The following is a 14,780-nucleotide window of genomic DNA, read 5'->3' as shown; positions in this document are numbered from 1 at the left end:
CAGAGGGCAGTGGAGGCAAATTCACTGGATGAATTTAAAAGAGAGTTAGATAGAGCTCTAGGGGCTAGTGGAATCAGGGGATATGGGGAGAAGGCAGGCACGGGTTACTGATTGTAGATGATCAGCCATGATCACAATGAATGGCGTTGCTAGCTCGAAGGGCCAAATGGCCTCCTCCAGCACCTATTGTCTATGTTTCTAAAGAAATTCCTCCCCGGCTTCTTCCCTAAAAGAACGTCCTTTAATTCGGAGGCAATCCTAGACTCTCCCACTAGTGGAACCATCCTCTCCACAATCCACTCTATCCAGGCCCTCCCTCCCTCCCTCCCTCTCCCCCCCCCCCCCCCTCTCCCTCTGCCCCAGCTCTCCCCTCTCTCTCCTCCCCCCGCTCCTCTCTCTCCGCTCTTCCACGGGAGGCTGATCTTCAGTGGCGGCGGCGGCGGCGGCGGAGGACCGGTCTGGTCGGCGGGGCGAGGAGCCGGAGCCGGGCGGGCATCGGGGTGAGTGGGTGGGGTGGATGGGGATGGGGGGGATGGGGAGAGGGGAGGGGATGGGGGGAGGGGGGAGAGGGAGAGGGAGAGGGGGAGAGGGGAGAGGAGAGGGAGAGGGGAGAGGGGAGGGGAGAGGGGAGAGGGAGAGGGGAGAGGGGAGAGGGAGAGGGGGAGAGGGAGAGGAGAGGGGAGAGGGAGAGGGAGAGGGGAGAGGGGAGAGGGGGAGGGGGAGGGGAGAGGGGAGAGGGGAGAGGGGAGAGGGGAGAGGGGAGAGGGGGAGGGGAGAGGGGAGAGGGAGAGGGGAGAGGGGGAGGGGGAGGGGAGAGGGAGAGGGAGAGGGGGAGGGGAGAGGGGGAGGGGGAGGGGGAGGGAGAGGGGAGAGGGAGAGGGAGGGAGAGGGAGAGGGAGAGGGAGAGGGAGAGGGAGAGGAGAATGGAGAGGGAGAGGGGAGGGAGAGGGGGAGAGGGGAGAGGGAGAGGGGAGAGGGAGGGGAGAGGGGAGAGGGAGAGGGGAAGGGGAGAGGGAGAGGGAGAGGGGAGAGGGGAGAGGGGGGAGGGGGAGGGCCCTCCCGCACCGCCCGCCCCCTCCCCCTCCCCCTCTCTCCCCTCTCTGCCCTCTCTGACCTCTCTCCCCTCTCTCCCTCCCCCTCTCTGCCCTCTCTCCCCTCTCTCCCCTCCCCCTCTCTGCCCCTCTCTCCCCTCTCTGCCCTCTCTCCCCTCTCTCCCCCTCTCTCCCTCCCCCTCTCTCTTACCCCCATCCCTCCCTCCCTCCTCTCCTTCTCTCCCCCGTCTCCCGCCCACTGCGGGGTCGGGGCTGGCACAGAGTATATTGTGGGTTGTGGGGTCTCTAGTGATGGCGATGTAGTGATGGGTTATTCACTGAATGGACAAGACACAGAGTGCTGGAGTAACTCACGGGTCGGGCAGCATCCATGGGGAATATGGATCGGCGATGTTTCAGGCCGGCAACCTCGTTTCACACTGATGGTTGTTGCCAGATGCCCCAGGGTGTGGCCACAATATCGCCGTGTTGGAAACGGTGGATGGGGGGGTGTGGGGATGGGATGGAGGGGGTGGGTGGGGGGGGTGATGGAGGGGGGGGGGGGTGGGTGGAGGGGGGGGGGGGATGGAGGGGGGGGGGGATGGAGGGGGGGGGTGGGGGGTGGAGGGGTGGGGTGGGGGTGGAGGGGGGGGGGGGAGAACAAATGTGGTCCTGGCGCGAGATACTGTCTAATTGTTTTGTTGGCGCCCTTTACGTGGCGACTCTTTGCATACCTTGGGTGTGCAAGCAAAGAATGTCACTGTTACTTGTCACATGTGACAATATTCAGTTCCATTCTCTGGCACTTCTGGTCAGGTGAGTGGGGGTAGAGAGATTAGGAACGATGGGGTCAGGGTGGGGAAATGTGAAATGGCACAGTGCATGGCGGCAAAGTGCTGGCAGGAGATGGAGGGGGGAGTGTTGGACATGGGGAGGAGAGTGGAGGATTATGAATGTCTGCAGCTGTGGTACGGCGAGCTGTAACATTTGGCATGACTTTAGAGAGCTGTGAGATACCTCGTCAAAGGCGGCAAGTGGTGGAACTCTAGCTGCGGGGCTGAGGCTGAGAGACGTGGGAGTGAGAGTCAGGGGAGGCTAGCGTAGAGTTAGAAACATAGAACTGCAGATGCTGCTTAATACACAAAAGACACAGAGTGCTGGAGTAACTCAGCGGGTCAGGCAGCATCTCTGGAGAACATGGACAGGTGACGTTTGGGTTGGGGACCCTTTTTTCAACTCAGACCGAAGAAGGGGTCTGCCCCAAAAAGACCAGGCACCTGGGGAACGAGTGTGTGGAAGATGAATGTTGCAGTTTCCATGGTGACCATGAATTGAGCAGAGCACACTGCCTGAGACTGCGAGCAGCGCTGGTGTACAGCACAGAGACTGAATACACACAGGATATCAGCACCTTCACTCGACACACGAACCACAACAATAACCACGTCTCTGTCCTTCTGTTCTCCTGGTATCACCTGTGCATATCTCTGATAAACAGCCAAATCATCAAATAATGCTGCGACCATGTGTGGGGTTGGGTTGCTGTATTAGAAGGTGGTGCAGGCGTTCTACAAGCACATGGTTTTGACCAATGTCATGCTAAGCTGGCACTGTTCCGTGCTCTATCTCGGTTGGCACCATGGCGTTGATGCTGCGATGGTGATCACCATCTTCAAAGCTTTATTGAGAGAAAATCATATGGTGCAGAAACATGGTTGCTGTGACAACCTGTTTATTCACCAATGAAACAAGTGAACACATTGACCTGCACCAACCAATCAAAGCTGCCGCGTCAAACATTTTGGGAGGTTGTTTGATAATGTAATCAATTGCAAACCATGTCCTAATTACAGACCGTGGTCTGATCTCATGGTAAGCCTTCCATTTTCTATTAAGATCTAATCTTGGGCTATGAGTGAATGGCTTTCATCAACCCAGTTATTTTTCTCTTGCTTTGATGTGAAGACGTTTTTTCCCCTGTTTCAGTGAAGGCAGCGACGATCACATTGTGATAGAAATAATAAGTGTGGACCCTGAGGTCCCACAGGTCGACATCAGCTCCTGGACACAAGCGGCTCAGCATTCCCAAAAAGGTAAATAATGGTGAAATATTCAGAACGATTGGTCCCGGGGCAGCAGCAGCGGAGGTTTACTACAACGCTGCCTGCATTAGGGCTATTAGCTACACACTGCACAGACTTGAATTGTTCTCCTGGAATGACGGAGGTTGATAGAAGTGTATAAAATGATGGAACGTATCGACAGAATAGGTAATCAGAAGCTTCTTTCCTCTCAGTGGGATTGTCCAACACTGGAAGGCATTGCTTTCAGGTGAGAGGGGAAATGTTGCGGGGCAAGTTTTTTACACAGAGGGTGGTGGGTGCCTGGAACGCGCTGACAGGGGTGTTGGTGGAGGCAGATCGGATGGTGGTGTTTAAGAGATGTTTGGACAGGTACATGGATATGTATGGAATGGAGGGAAATGTATGACGTGCAGGCAGAGGAGATTGAAGTGCCAATGTGGTTGGCAGACAAGGTTGGCTGAAGGGCCTTCTGTGCTTGCTAGCTCTGACTATAAATGTGTCTGGCCTAGAATGGCAAGCTGGTTGGCATGAATAAGGTGGGCAGAATGGCCTGTTGCCATGCTGTACGCTGTATGAATGTATGAAGATTACAGGTGAGTATGTCTGTGCTCAGTGCCCATTCTGCCATTGAGAAAGGCCCTGGTATATGTGAGGGCAGACGTGCCCTTCATCTAAGTGCTCTGCTAACCCGATGCCTGGTAGAAACATAGAAAATAGGTGCAGGAGTAGGCCATTCGGCCCTTCGAGCCTGCACTGCCATTCAATATGATCATGGCTGATCATCCAGCTCAGTAACCTGTACCTGCCTTCTCTCCATACCCCCTGATCCCTTTAGCCACAAGGGCCACATCTAACTCCCTCTTAAATATAGCCAATGAACTGGCCTCAACTACCTTCTGTGACAGAGAATTCCAGACTCACCACTCTCTGTGTGAAGAAATGTTTTCTCATCTCGGTCCTAAAAGACTTCCCCCTTATCCTTAAGCTGTGACCCCTGGTTCTGGACTCCCCCAACATCGGGAACAATCTTCCCGCATCTAGCCTCTCCAACCCCTTAAGAATTTTATATGTTTCAATAAGATCCCCCCTCAGTCTTATAAATTCCAGCGAGTATAAGCCTAGTCTATCCAGTCTTTCTTCATATGAAAGTCCTGCCATCCCAGGGATCAATCTGGTGAACCTTCTCTGTACTCCCTCTAAGGCTAGAATGTCTTTCCTCAGATTAGGAGACCAAAACTGTACACAACACTCCAGGTGCGGTCTCACCAAGGCCCTGTACAACTGCAGCAGAACCTCCCTGCTCCTAAACTCAAATCCTCTTGCTATGAATGCTAACATACCATTCGCTTTCTTCACTGCCTGCTGCACCTGCACGCTTGCTTTCAATGACGGGTGCACCATGACACCCAGGTCACGTTGCATCTCCCCTTTTCCTAATTGGCCACCATTCAGGTAATACTCTGCTTTCCTGTTCTTGCCGCCAAAGTGGATAACCTCACATTTATCCACATTATATTGCATCTGCCATGCATTTGCCCACTCTCCTAATCTATCCAAGTCACTCTGCAGCCTCCTAGCATCCTCCTCGCAGCTAACACTGCCACCCAGCTTCGTGTCATTCGCAAACTTAGAGATATTGCATTCAATTCCCTCGTCCAAATCATTAATATATATTGTAAATAACTGGGGTCCCAGCACTGAGCCTTGCGGTACCCCACTAGTCATTGCCTGCCATTCCGAAAAGGACCAGTTTATTCCTACTCTTTGCTTCCTGTCCGCCAACCAATTCTCTATCCACCTCAACACTGAACCCCCAATACCGTGTGCTTTAAGTTTGTACCCCAATCTCCTATGTGGGACCTTGTCGAAGGCTTTCTGAAAGTCCAGATACAACACATCGACTGGTTCTCCCTTATCCACTCTACTAGTTACATCCTCGAAAAATTCTATAAGATTCGTCAGGCATGATTTGCCTTTTGTAAATCCATGCTGACTTTGTCCGATGATTTCACCACTTTCCAAATGTGATGCTATCACATCTTTAATAACTGACTCTAGCATTTCCCCCACTACCGATGTTAGGCTAACTGGTCTATAATTCCCCGTTTTCTCTCTCCCTCCCTTTTTAAAAAGTGGGGTTACATTAGCTACCCTCACACCCAACTCTGGGTCATGTGCTGAACTCTGTGATCCCTGCAGGTGCCGGAGGCGGGGCCATGTGCTGAACTCTGTGATCCCTGCAGGTGCCGGAGGCGGGGCCATGTGCTGAACTCTGTCTGATATCTGCAGGTGCCGGAGGCGGGGCCATGAACAAGACGGTGGCCACGTGCTGGACGTTGGTGCTGCTGGCGGCCATCTTGTGTGAGAGTGTGACGTGTAAGGGGGGGCGAGGAGGAGCGCGAGGGTCTGCGCGTGGCTCTGCCCGCGGCCGTTTCCGTTCCTCGCGAGCCCGAGCCCGGCCCCGCTACCCGTCTCGCAGCCGCTCCTTCGGCTCCCCGGCACGGCTGGCAGTGGCAGGGGCCGCGGCGGGTGCTGCGGCTGGGCTGGCTGCCGGCATGATGGCCGGGGGGATGCAGAGGTCCAGGCTGACCTGGGACGTATTTGCCCAGCGCTACGTCGACAAGAGCTGTCCCACAGAACAGAACTGCACGTCAGAGGCCTATGGGTCATCAGCCATGTCCACATGGCCTGACTACAGCCTGCCCTCCATGTGCATTATGCTCACCTTCCAGTGTTCCCACTTGTAAACTGGATCCACTTGTAACCCTGTGTATCACCGCGGCTGTGGCCAGCTCCTTTAGGAAGTCTATTCGTCTGCTTCATGTTAGAGCGCCGAATGATGTAGACAATGTGGTAGAGTGTAAGCCTTCTAACATAGTTCCCCAACAAGTAAGACGAGTGATCACTACAAGCACTTATTCCAGGGATGAGTGGGAGGTCGGGGAGATGGGGTCTGCTGTGGACCTGTTGTCACGGTAAGCAAACAACAGTGGGTCTAGGTGTCTGAGGCTGGAGTTGATGTGAGCCATCACCAGTCCCTCAGAGCACTTCATGATGGATTATACCGAAGCCACTGGACTCGAGTCATAAGGGATAGGAGCAGAATTAGGAGATTTAGCCCATCAAGTCTACTCCACCATTCAATCATGGCTGATCTATCTCTCCCTCCTAACCCCATTCTCCTGCCTTCTCTCCATACGCCTTGACACCCGTACTAATCAAGATCTATCTATCTCTGTCTTAAAAATATCCAGTGATTAGTCATTAAAACATGCTGCCTTTGTTGTCTTTGGCACTGAGATAATAGTGGTCTTCTTGAAACAGTTGGTTTAGTTTAGTTTATTATTGTCATGTGTACCAAGGTACAATTAAAAGTTTTTGTTTGTGTGCTATCCAGTCAAAGAAAAAATTATACGATTACAGTAAAGCTGTGTGCAGTGCACAGACAAAGGAGATAACATTTAGTGTGAGATACAAGTCTGATAAAGTCCGATTAAAGATAGTTCAAAGGTCTCCAATGAGGTCAGGACCGCACTCTAGCTGATGAGAGGACCGTATCAGCTGGGAAGAAACTGTCCCTGAACCTGGAGCCTCAGAATGAAGTACAGAGAGAATAAAGATGTCCACGAATACTTCTGCCAAGTGGTCCATGCAGGTTCTGAGCACACGGCTGGGAACCTCATCCGGCCAGTCAGCTTCCGTGGGTTTACTGTTGGCAAGGCCGATCTGACACCTGCCATGGTGACTGTGCACGAACACATCAGGACTGGTGGCATGGGTGACAGCATTCCATGGACCATTCTCATTACCACACTGGGAGGGATGTGTTGTTGTCAGTGGTATTGCTCATCTGTACTTTGTAGCCCATTGTAGCATGGCAGCTTTGCCCCAGGTGTCTGCAAGGTTAATCTAAGACTCTAGTTTAGACTGTAATAGTACAGTGTAATCCCAATCTTCCAACCTATCTCATTGCAGACATTGCATTCTAACTGTGAAGCTGTTAAACTACATTATACACGTGGGCAGTTTGTTTTTGCTCTACCTACTGTGCTTCTGTACAGCTTGATTGTGTTTATGTATGGTGTGATTTGACTGGACAACATGTAAAGCTTTACACTATCTGGCTACATGTGGCAAATGTAAACCTAAACCAAAATTAAAACCCATCAAGTTATAATTTTATTCCAAATCTTTCAACACAAAATAAAGAGCATAGGGACAGATACATTCTGGGTCAGAATCACGGTCGATTGCTAACTCCAACTTGCCCCTTTACACTTGATACTCTTACCCAACAACAATTTCTCAGTTCATCTTGAAAATTTCAAATAAAAAATCATGCCCAAACTAATTCTCCTTTAAATGTTAGATTATTTTCTCAGTAGAAGATTCGTTTTTTAAATTAAATGGCCGTGGGGAAACTTGTGGAATCACCCCCCCCCCCCCCCCCCCAACAGAACAGTAGCTGTCGTAGTGATAGGCTGTAATCTGTTTGTGGTTTCTTTAATATTCAAAATGTGGAAGTGATGTTTGAAATATTTTAAGTGGTAAAAATAATACTTTAGAAACTTTTATAAAGTTGTGTGGCCAGAATGATGTTTCCATTTTATATGCACTAACAGCGTTTAATACAGCCGCTATTAACACAACTTTGTCAACAATTGTTGAAGAAACATTGTTGAGGTTGTAGTATTTATATCGTACAAACGATGAATTTTAACACTTTTGATGTTACACGGATTGATAACCATTTTAGGAAAACTGTGTACAGCTTGCATGCAACACATTGTATCAATGTTGTAAGATTTTACTGTTTTCACATTGTTTGGAATGCGTAGTATTTAAACATATCTGCCTAAATAAAGGAATTCACGCAAATATTGATTGTTAATATCTATTTCAGCGAGGCTGGTGTATTGCATCAAGTTTGACTGAACACAAATCTGGTTCTTTAAACAACCAGATTTCCTGTATGATCAATAACTGGCTCATTGATCAAAGCCCGGACTAACCGATTGCCTGAGCAGGCATGCCGGCCGCGACAAATGTCCCCAGCGTCCCTCAGCTGGGCATTGTTTCCCATGTGAAGCTTAGTGATAGAATCTAGGGAGACTTGGTGACAATATGGAGCGAACAAAATTAGATTAGCTTCGTGTAAATGGATGGTCAGCATGGACTTGATCAGCCATGATCATATTGAATGGTGGTGCAGGCTCGAAGGGCCGAATGGCCTACTCCTGCACCTATTTTCTATGTTTCTATGACTTGGCAGAGTGGAGCACCAAGGCACATTCCTTGTATATGCATACTTGGCCAATAAACTTATTCATTCATTCATTCATAAAGGGCCTATTTCCAAGCTGTATCTCTCTAAACTTTCCATGTTCTTTAAAGAAACGCTGGTAGATTTGACCAAGAATGTAACCAGGTCAAGGGACAACAAGGTGAACTAATTTGTTCCTGCCAGTAATGGGATTTTACAAGGCAAGAGCTTAAAGGAAGGCTGGGTAGTTTGTCACCTGTTATCGTGGCTTCCTTTTGATGAGCTGAGACCATTAGATAAGCATGGGTCTCACCATCAGGAAGACCTGTGTCGTATTGAGGGCTCGTCTGGGAATAACCTCGCAAATGCTTGCAATACGACAGATGCCAGGGTTATGGTAACAGCTTTATTTTAAATAAAACTATATTTTATGGGTTACATGGTGGGACAATGGTATAATTGATTTAATGGCGCACATCCTTAAAATATCAGCAATTACTGCTTCATATATCTGGATTCAAGATGGAATCAGCTTACAGATTCAGTTCAATGCTATTGTTTAAAATTCTAAAAGCAATCTTTATCATGTACATTTTATGTACATCACTAGCAGATTGATTGCAATTTACATTCTGTAAATTCTGTTGTAAGGATTTTGCCCTGAAATATTAAATGGGTTCGGGACAGCTCCATCCAAGACCACAATAAATTGCAGAGTTGTGGATGTAGCCCAGACCATCACGCAAATCAACCTCCCTTCCACTGACTCCATCTGCACCACGCTGCCTCAGCAAAGCCGCCAGCATAATCAAGGACCAGTCTCACCCCGGTCACTCCCTGTTCTCACCTCTCCCATCAGGCATGAGGTACAGAAGTGTGATAACGCACACCTCCAGATTCAGGGACAGTTTCTTCCCAGTTGTCCTCTCATCAGCTCGAGAGTGGTCCTGACTTTCCATCTACCTTATTGGAGATCTTTGAACTATCGTTAATAGGACTTTATCCTGCATTAAATGTTTATCCTGTATCTGCACTGTGGACGGCTTGATTGTAATCATGAATAGTCTTCTTGTTAACTGGATAGCAGGCAAACAAAAGCTTTTCACTGTACTTCGGTACACGTGACAATAATAAACTAAACCAAACATTTCTCTCCAATGTTGCCCGATTTGCGGAAAATTTTCTGTGTTTATGTCTGATTCGGATACCTTCTCCTCTATAGTATTAAAAAGAAATTGTCTTTATTAACAAGTTGACAAAATATATATGCCATCAAAGCAGTAGCAATGACTGAGGGCATCACTGGAATGGATGATAGGACACAGTGCGCAAAATGAATATCGTTAACGTGAATGATGTAAATACACCAGAGCTCAGCAGTACCTGGGTTACACAAGGGGTCTCTGTTCCTGAACTGTCCTGAAAACTATTTATCCGTGAGTCAGAAACATACAGTTTCTCAGTGGTGGAAAACGAGTGACAAATAACATCAGACGGTCACTCATTTGCAGCCGGTCGCTGTAGATACCATCATGATAGTCAGGGCGCCAGCAAGATTCAAACAAGACTTTTTGAATCAAGTTTACATGAATGTTTGACAGTGCAGTCACTTTTGACATACATTGTTCAATATTATAAAGTTTGAAGTCTCTAGGCCAAACATCCACAATCAAGTACAACTAACGGAGACATTGTTTGCTTGTACAACGATGGATTTCAGAGCCAGGTCTTCCTGGGGACCTCAATAGACAATAGGTGCAGGAGTAGGCCATTCGGCCCTTCGAGCCAGCACCACCATTCAATGTGATCATGGCTGATCATTCTCAATCAGTACCCCGTTCCTGCCCTATCCCCATACCTCCTGACTCCGCTATCATTAAGAGCTCTATCTAGCTCTCCCTTGAAAGCATTCAGAGAATTGGCCTCCACTGCCTTCTGAGGCAGAGAATTCCACAGATTTACAACTCTCTGACTGATAAAGTTTTTCCTTATCTCCGTTCTAAATGGCCTACCCCTTATTCTTAAACTGTGGCCCCTGGTTCTGGACTCCCCCAACATTGGGAACATGTTTCCTGCCTCTAACGTGTCCAACCCCTTAATAATCTTATATGTTTCGATAAGATCCCCTCTCATCCTTCTAAATTCCAGTATATACAAGCCTAGTCGCTCCAGTCTTTCAACATATGACAGTCCCGCCATTCCGGGAATTAACCTAGTAAACCTATGCTGCACGCCCTCAATAGCAAGAATATCCTTCCTCAAATTTGGAGACCAAAACTGCACAGTACTCCAGGTGCGGTCTCACCAGGGCCCTGTACAATTTCGTCTTTTATAATTGACTCCAGCATCTTCCCCACCACTGATGTCAGACAAACTGATCTATAATTTCCCGTTTTCTCTCTCCCTCCTTTCTTAAAAAGTGGGATAACATTAGCTACCCTCCAATCCACAGGAACTGATCCTGAATCTATGGAACATTGGAAAATGATCACCAATGCGTCCACGATTTCTAGAGCCATCTCCTTAAGTACCCTGGGATGCAGACCATCAGGCCCTGGGGATTTATCAGCCTTCAGTCCCATCAGTCTACCCAACACCTTTTCCTGCCTCCAGTCCAATAGTGCTGCTGAGTAAATACCACAAACTCACACTGCCCATCAATACCACCAGCGACACACCACTTCAACAAACATTCCAGTAACGCCACATTTAATGAGTCACAACCTGGATTTTTAATGTAATTTAGCTGGAACACCATAAGCAGTTCCATAAATTTCGGTAAATTAATCAGTTATTTTATATTTCCCTCCTAACCCCAGAATGGACCCTGCCTTGTGATGTGGAGAAGGAACTGCAGATGTTGGTTTAAACCGAAGATAGACACAAAAAGTTGGAGTAACTCAGCGGGACAGGCAGCATCTCTGGAGAGAAGGGGTGGGTGACGTTTTGGGTCGAGACCCTTCTTCAGACGGGTCTTCAGATGGGATGGGTTCAATATTTAACTCTACCTTTTTCTGCAGCTGTGTTTCTGCAGAAGGACCTGTAGTTCTTTTTCCTTTATCCTTGAGTTTGCTCATACATACAGAGCACATGTATGTTACAAGACGGCAGACATAGCCTGTACGTTCAGCAGCTTTTACCTTTTCAATGAGCATTCCATGATACTGGGCCAGACGAGATCCTCTCGCCTGCCTAACACCCAAAATCTCCAGTAAAGTATGCTTCTCCGATTTTCAGACCAGTCGTATGAAGTTCAGTCCAGCATAACCTTCCCCAGTTCTCCTTTCCGGAACAATCTGATGAAGTCGTATGCAGCTGCACTGTAGTTGGGCATGAGAACTTTCACGTCACCTGGAAAGTTGCAGCAATGAGGGTTAATTTTCCCCAAATCGTGGAGAGGCCGATCTTCCTTTATAAAGGAAGGAGCAACAAAAATGTATTTAATAATACTAATATGGTATCTTATCCAACTTAGTACTAGACAGGTTTTTAATTACTCACAGCTCACAAATATATACAGCGCTGTCCATACCATATATTGCAAGAGGCACAGATACAGGACATTCAGCCCAGTGAGCCTCTGCCAGCATTGATACCCCCATCCTTGCTGTGACATCTTGGAGTGTCCCTCTATTGCCCCCCTTCCAATGTTTAGCCCCCCCCCAACCCCCCTAAATGCCTCTGTGCTATTTGCCTTAACCTATCCCAGCACATGGAATTGCACATTTTCACCACAGACTTACGATGCTGCCTGTTTGATGCTGACAGGAATCTGTTTGAGCTCTCCCCACATGTGGAAAATGCGATCTATATCTACTCTTTCTAAACGTTGCACAATATTAACAATGTCCATCAGGTCACCTCTGAAGAGAAGAGTGATCCAGCCTGTCAGGTCTGGTCTTCGTACACCTGATAACACACCAGCTGAATCAAGTGTGGTCCCCCTCACTGGGACACATCATGGTCTGTAGCTACTTACTTGTGCATAATATAACTTTAGTTCAGTTTAGTTTATTGTCACGTGTACCGAGGTACAGTGAAAAGCTTTTGTTGTGCTATCCAGTCAGCAGAAAGACAGGACATAATTACAATCGAGCCAATTACAGTGTATAGATACGTGATAGGGGAATAACGTTTAGTGCAAGGTAAAGCCAACAAAGTCTGATCAAGGATAGTCCGAGGGTCACCAAAGAGGTAGATAGTAGTTCAGCATTGCTCTCTAGTTGTGGTAGGACGACTCAGTTGCCTGATAACAGCAAATCATGAAGATTTAATGTGAAAAGAATTATCAGTAAAGCACAATCTGAACTCACCAATGCCAGTAAGGGCTTTGATTTTCTGCATCTTGCCAAGCTTCACAGCTATTTTCTTCAGCACAGTCTGCAGATCATCGCAGGGCTCCCCCAGCTGATAGTGCTCAACGTAACTGAAAGGAAAGGCATGGAACCTTGTTGGGGTTTCAATCACAACCAGAGGTTCGCACAAATAACAGACAGTAAACCTTTCTTGTGAAGGAACTGCAGATGCTGGTTTATATCGACGATAGGCACAAAATGCTAGTCTGCGGGCCAGGTTGTTAAACTTTTCTTTTTGTTCTCACCTTCGTTCATTGGTAGTGCTTTGCCTTTGAGGCAGATGACCCTGGGTTTAAGCCCCAAAATATGAGAGGATTGAAGTGCAGTGCTGGCAGTGATTAACTGCAGGAGGGTATGAAAGATTGATGGGACGATAAATTATCTGTGCCTTCAAGGAAGAGCATGTAGGTTCTCCCAACACACCATTCAAATACCACGAGAGCTTTTATTGCTTATCCCATCAGTGGTGGTGGCAACCTGCTGAGCCCAAGCGGGCTAATAATGGCCGTCAAAGCCCCAGGATGTCTTGTGATGTGTACAGTGTAGAAGTACTTTGAGGATGTGTACAGTGTAGAAGCACTGCAGATGTGTACAGTGTAGAAGCACTCTGCGGATGTGTACAGTGTAGAAGCACTGAGGATGTGTACACAGCATAGAAGCAGTGTGTGTACGCAGCGTAGAAGCACTCTGAGGGTGTACGCAGAGTGCAGCACTCTGACGATCTGTACACAGCGTGTAGCACTGAGGGTGTGTATGCAGTGTGTAGCACTCTGAGTATGTTTAAGAGGGAGTTAGATGTGGCCCTTTTTGCTAAAGGGATCAGGGGGTATGGAGAGAAGGCAGGTACAGGCTACTGAGCTGGATGATCAGCCATGATCATATTGAATGGCGGTGCAGGCTCGAAGGGCCGAATGGCCTACTACTGCACCTATTTTCTATGTTTCTATGTGTACACAAAGTGTAGCACTCTGAGGATGTGTACACAGAGTGTAGAAGCACTCTGAGCACTGAGGCAGAGAAAGGTTTGAGCTGAAATTCAGTCATATACAGGTCAAATATCAACAGTGTGAGTCTTTTATAATCAAACATGCCTGATGAAACCACTCCAGGGTTCCCATACCCTAGTGTGCGATTAGTATATATTATGAAACAATACTTGTCCCGTCAGAAAATGCACAAACGTTATACACACAGCTGTGGGTATGCTCAACAAAACAAAACATGGTGAAAACTGATGCTTACTCAAACTTCTGATGTTTATTGAGAGTGTAGAGCAGATAATCTGCAATTATTTCCTCTCCCACCAAATGGTCCAATATTGTTCCTGCGGGAAATCAAATACAAAACAATTACATTGAAAGGAAAATCTTTCAATTGAAGCTGCCTTTCATATTCTTAGAACATTCCAAAGCTATCCCCAAATTAACCTCTGAGGCACAGTCCTGTAGTCGGCAACCAACATGCATGTAGTTTAGTTTAGAGAGACAACCTTCGGCCCACCGAGTCCATGCCGACCACCGATCACCCGTTCACATTGGTTCCATGTTATCCCACTTTTGCATCCACTCCCTACACACTAGGGGCAATTTATAAAGGCCAATTAACCTGCAGTCTTTGGCATGTGGGAGGAAATCGGAGAAAGCCCACACGGTCACAGCGACATGCAAACTCCACACAGACAGCACCCGAGGTCAGGATCAAACCCGGGTCTCTGACGCTGTGAGGCTACAGCTCTACCAGCTGTGTTTGTAGCATAAACAAACAGTAGTAAGTTATCTTGGTGACAATATGGACAAAATCACAAGGAGAAATTCCTTGTTGCTATTTAATTCCTACCACTAGAACTTTAACGTGAGGGACTCATGAGCAGATCAAACTGAGTCTTTGTTTCAATGGATCAAACAGAACTGCACTCAGTCCAGTATTGAACAAAGCTAATCACGTCTTCAGTGGAATTTGTAACCACAATCATCTGAATGGATGCCCAGAATATTACAACTTCCAAGAGAAGTAGAAAGTTGATTTAATGCAACCTTAATTTTATGCC

General features: G+C 47.6%; 2 protein-coding genes across 4 annotated transcripts in view; one reads left to right on the top strand and one right to left on the bottom strand.

Annotated features, from left to right (window-relative positions):
* The first annotated feature begins 341 nt into the window (after window positions 1–341).
* On the top strand, window positions 342–8,260 carry sprn (shadow of prion protein). 2 transcript variants are annotated; one of them, XM_078428577.1, is made up of 2 exons: window positions 342–500; window positions 5,315–8,259. In XM_078428577.1, the coding sequence occupies exon 2, from the start codon at window positions 5,422–5,424 to the stop codon at window positions 5,860–5,862; it is 441 nt and encodes a 146-aa protein (XP_078284703.1). In that variant the 5' UTR covers window positions 342–500; window positions 5,315–5,421; the 3' UTR covers window positions 5,863–8,259. The 2 variants fall into 2 exon arrangements, with proteins under 2 accessions (XP_078284703.1, XP_078284704.1); XM_078428578.1 differs by lacking the exon at window positions 342–500 and adding an exon at window positions 2,696–2,903 and having other exon boundaries at window positions 5,315–8,260.
* Window positions 7,565–14,780, bottom strand: part of mtg1 (mitochondrial ribosome-associated GTPase 1) — a 24,769-nt gene continuing 17,553 nt past the window's right edge. For both annotated transcript variants that reach the window (XM_078428576.1, XM_078428575.1), the window contains exons 9-11: window positions 13,976–14,057; window positions 12,692–12,804; window positions 7,565–11,729 (exon numbers count right to left, since the gene is read on the bottom strand). In XM_078428576.1, coding sequence (XP_078284702.1) covers window positions 11,632–11,729; window positions 12,692–12,804; window positions 13,976–14,057 — 293 coding nt within the window. In that variant the 3' untranslated portion in view covers window positions 7,565–11,631. The remainder of the gene's footprint in view (window positions 11,730–12,691; window positions 12,805–13,975; window positions 14,058–14,780) is intronic.

The sequence above is a fragment of the Rhinoraja longicauda genome, chromosome 35, assembly GCF_053455715.1.
Source record: "Rhinoraja longicauda isolate Sanriku21f chromosome 35, sRhiLon1.1, whole genome shotgun sequence".
In the NCBI taxonomy this organism is placed as follows: Eukaryota; Metazoa; Chordata; class Chondrichthyes; order Rajiformes; family Arhynchobatidae; genus Rhinoraja; species Rhinoraja longicauda.
This window is presented reverse-complemented; position numbering and strand designations above follow the sequence as displayed.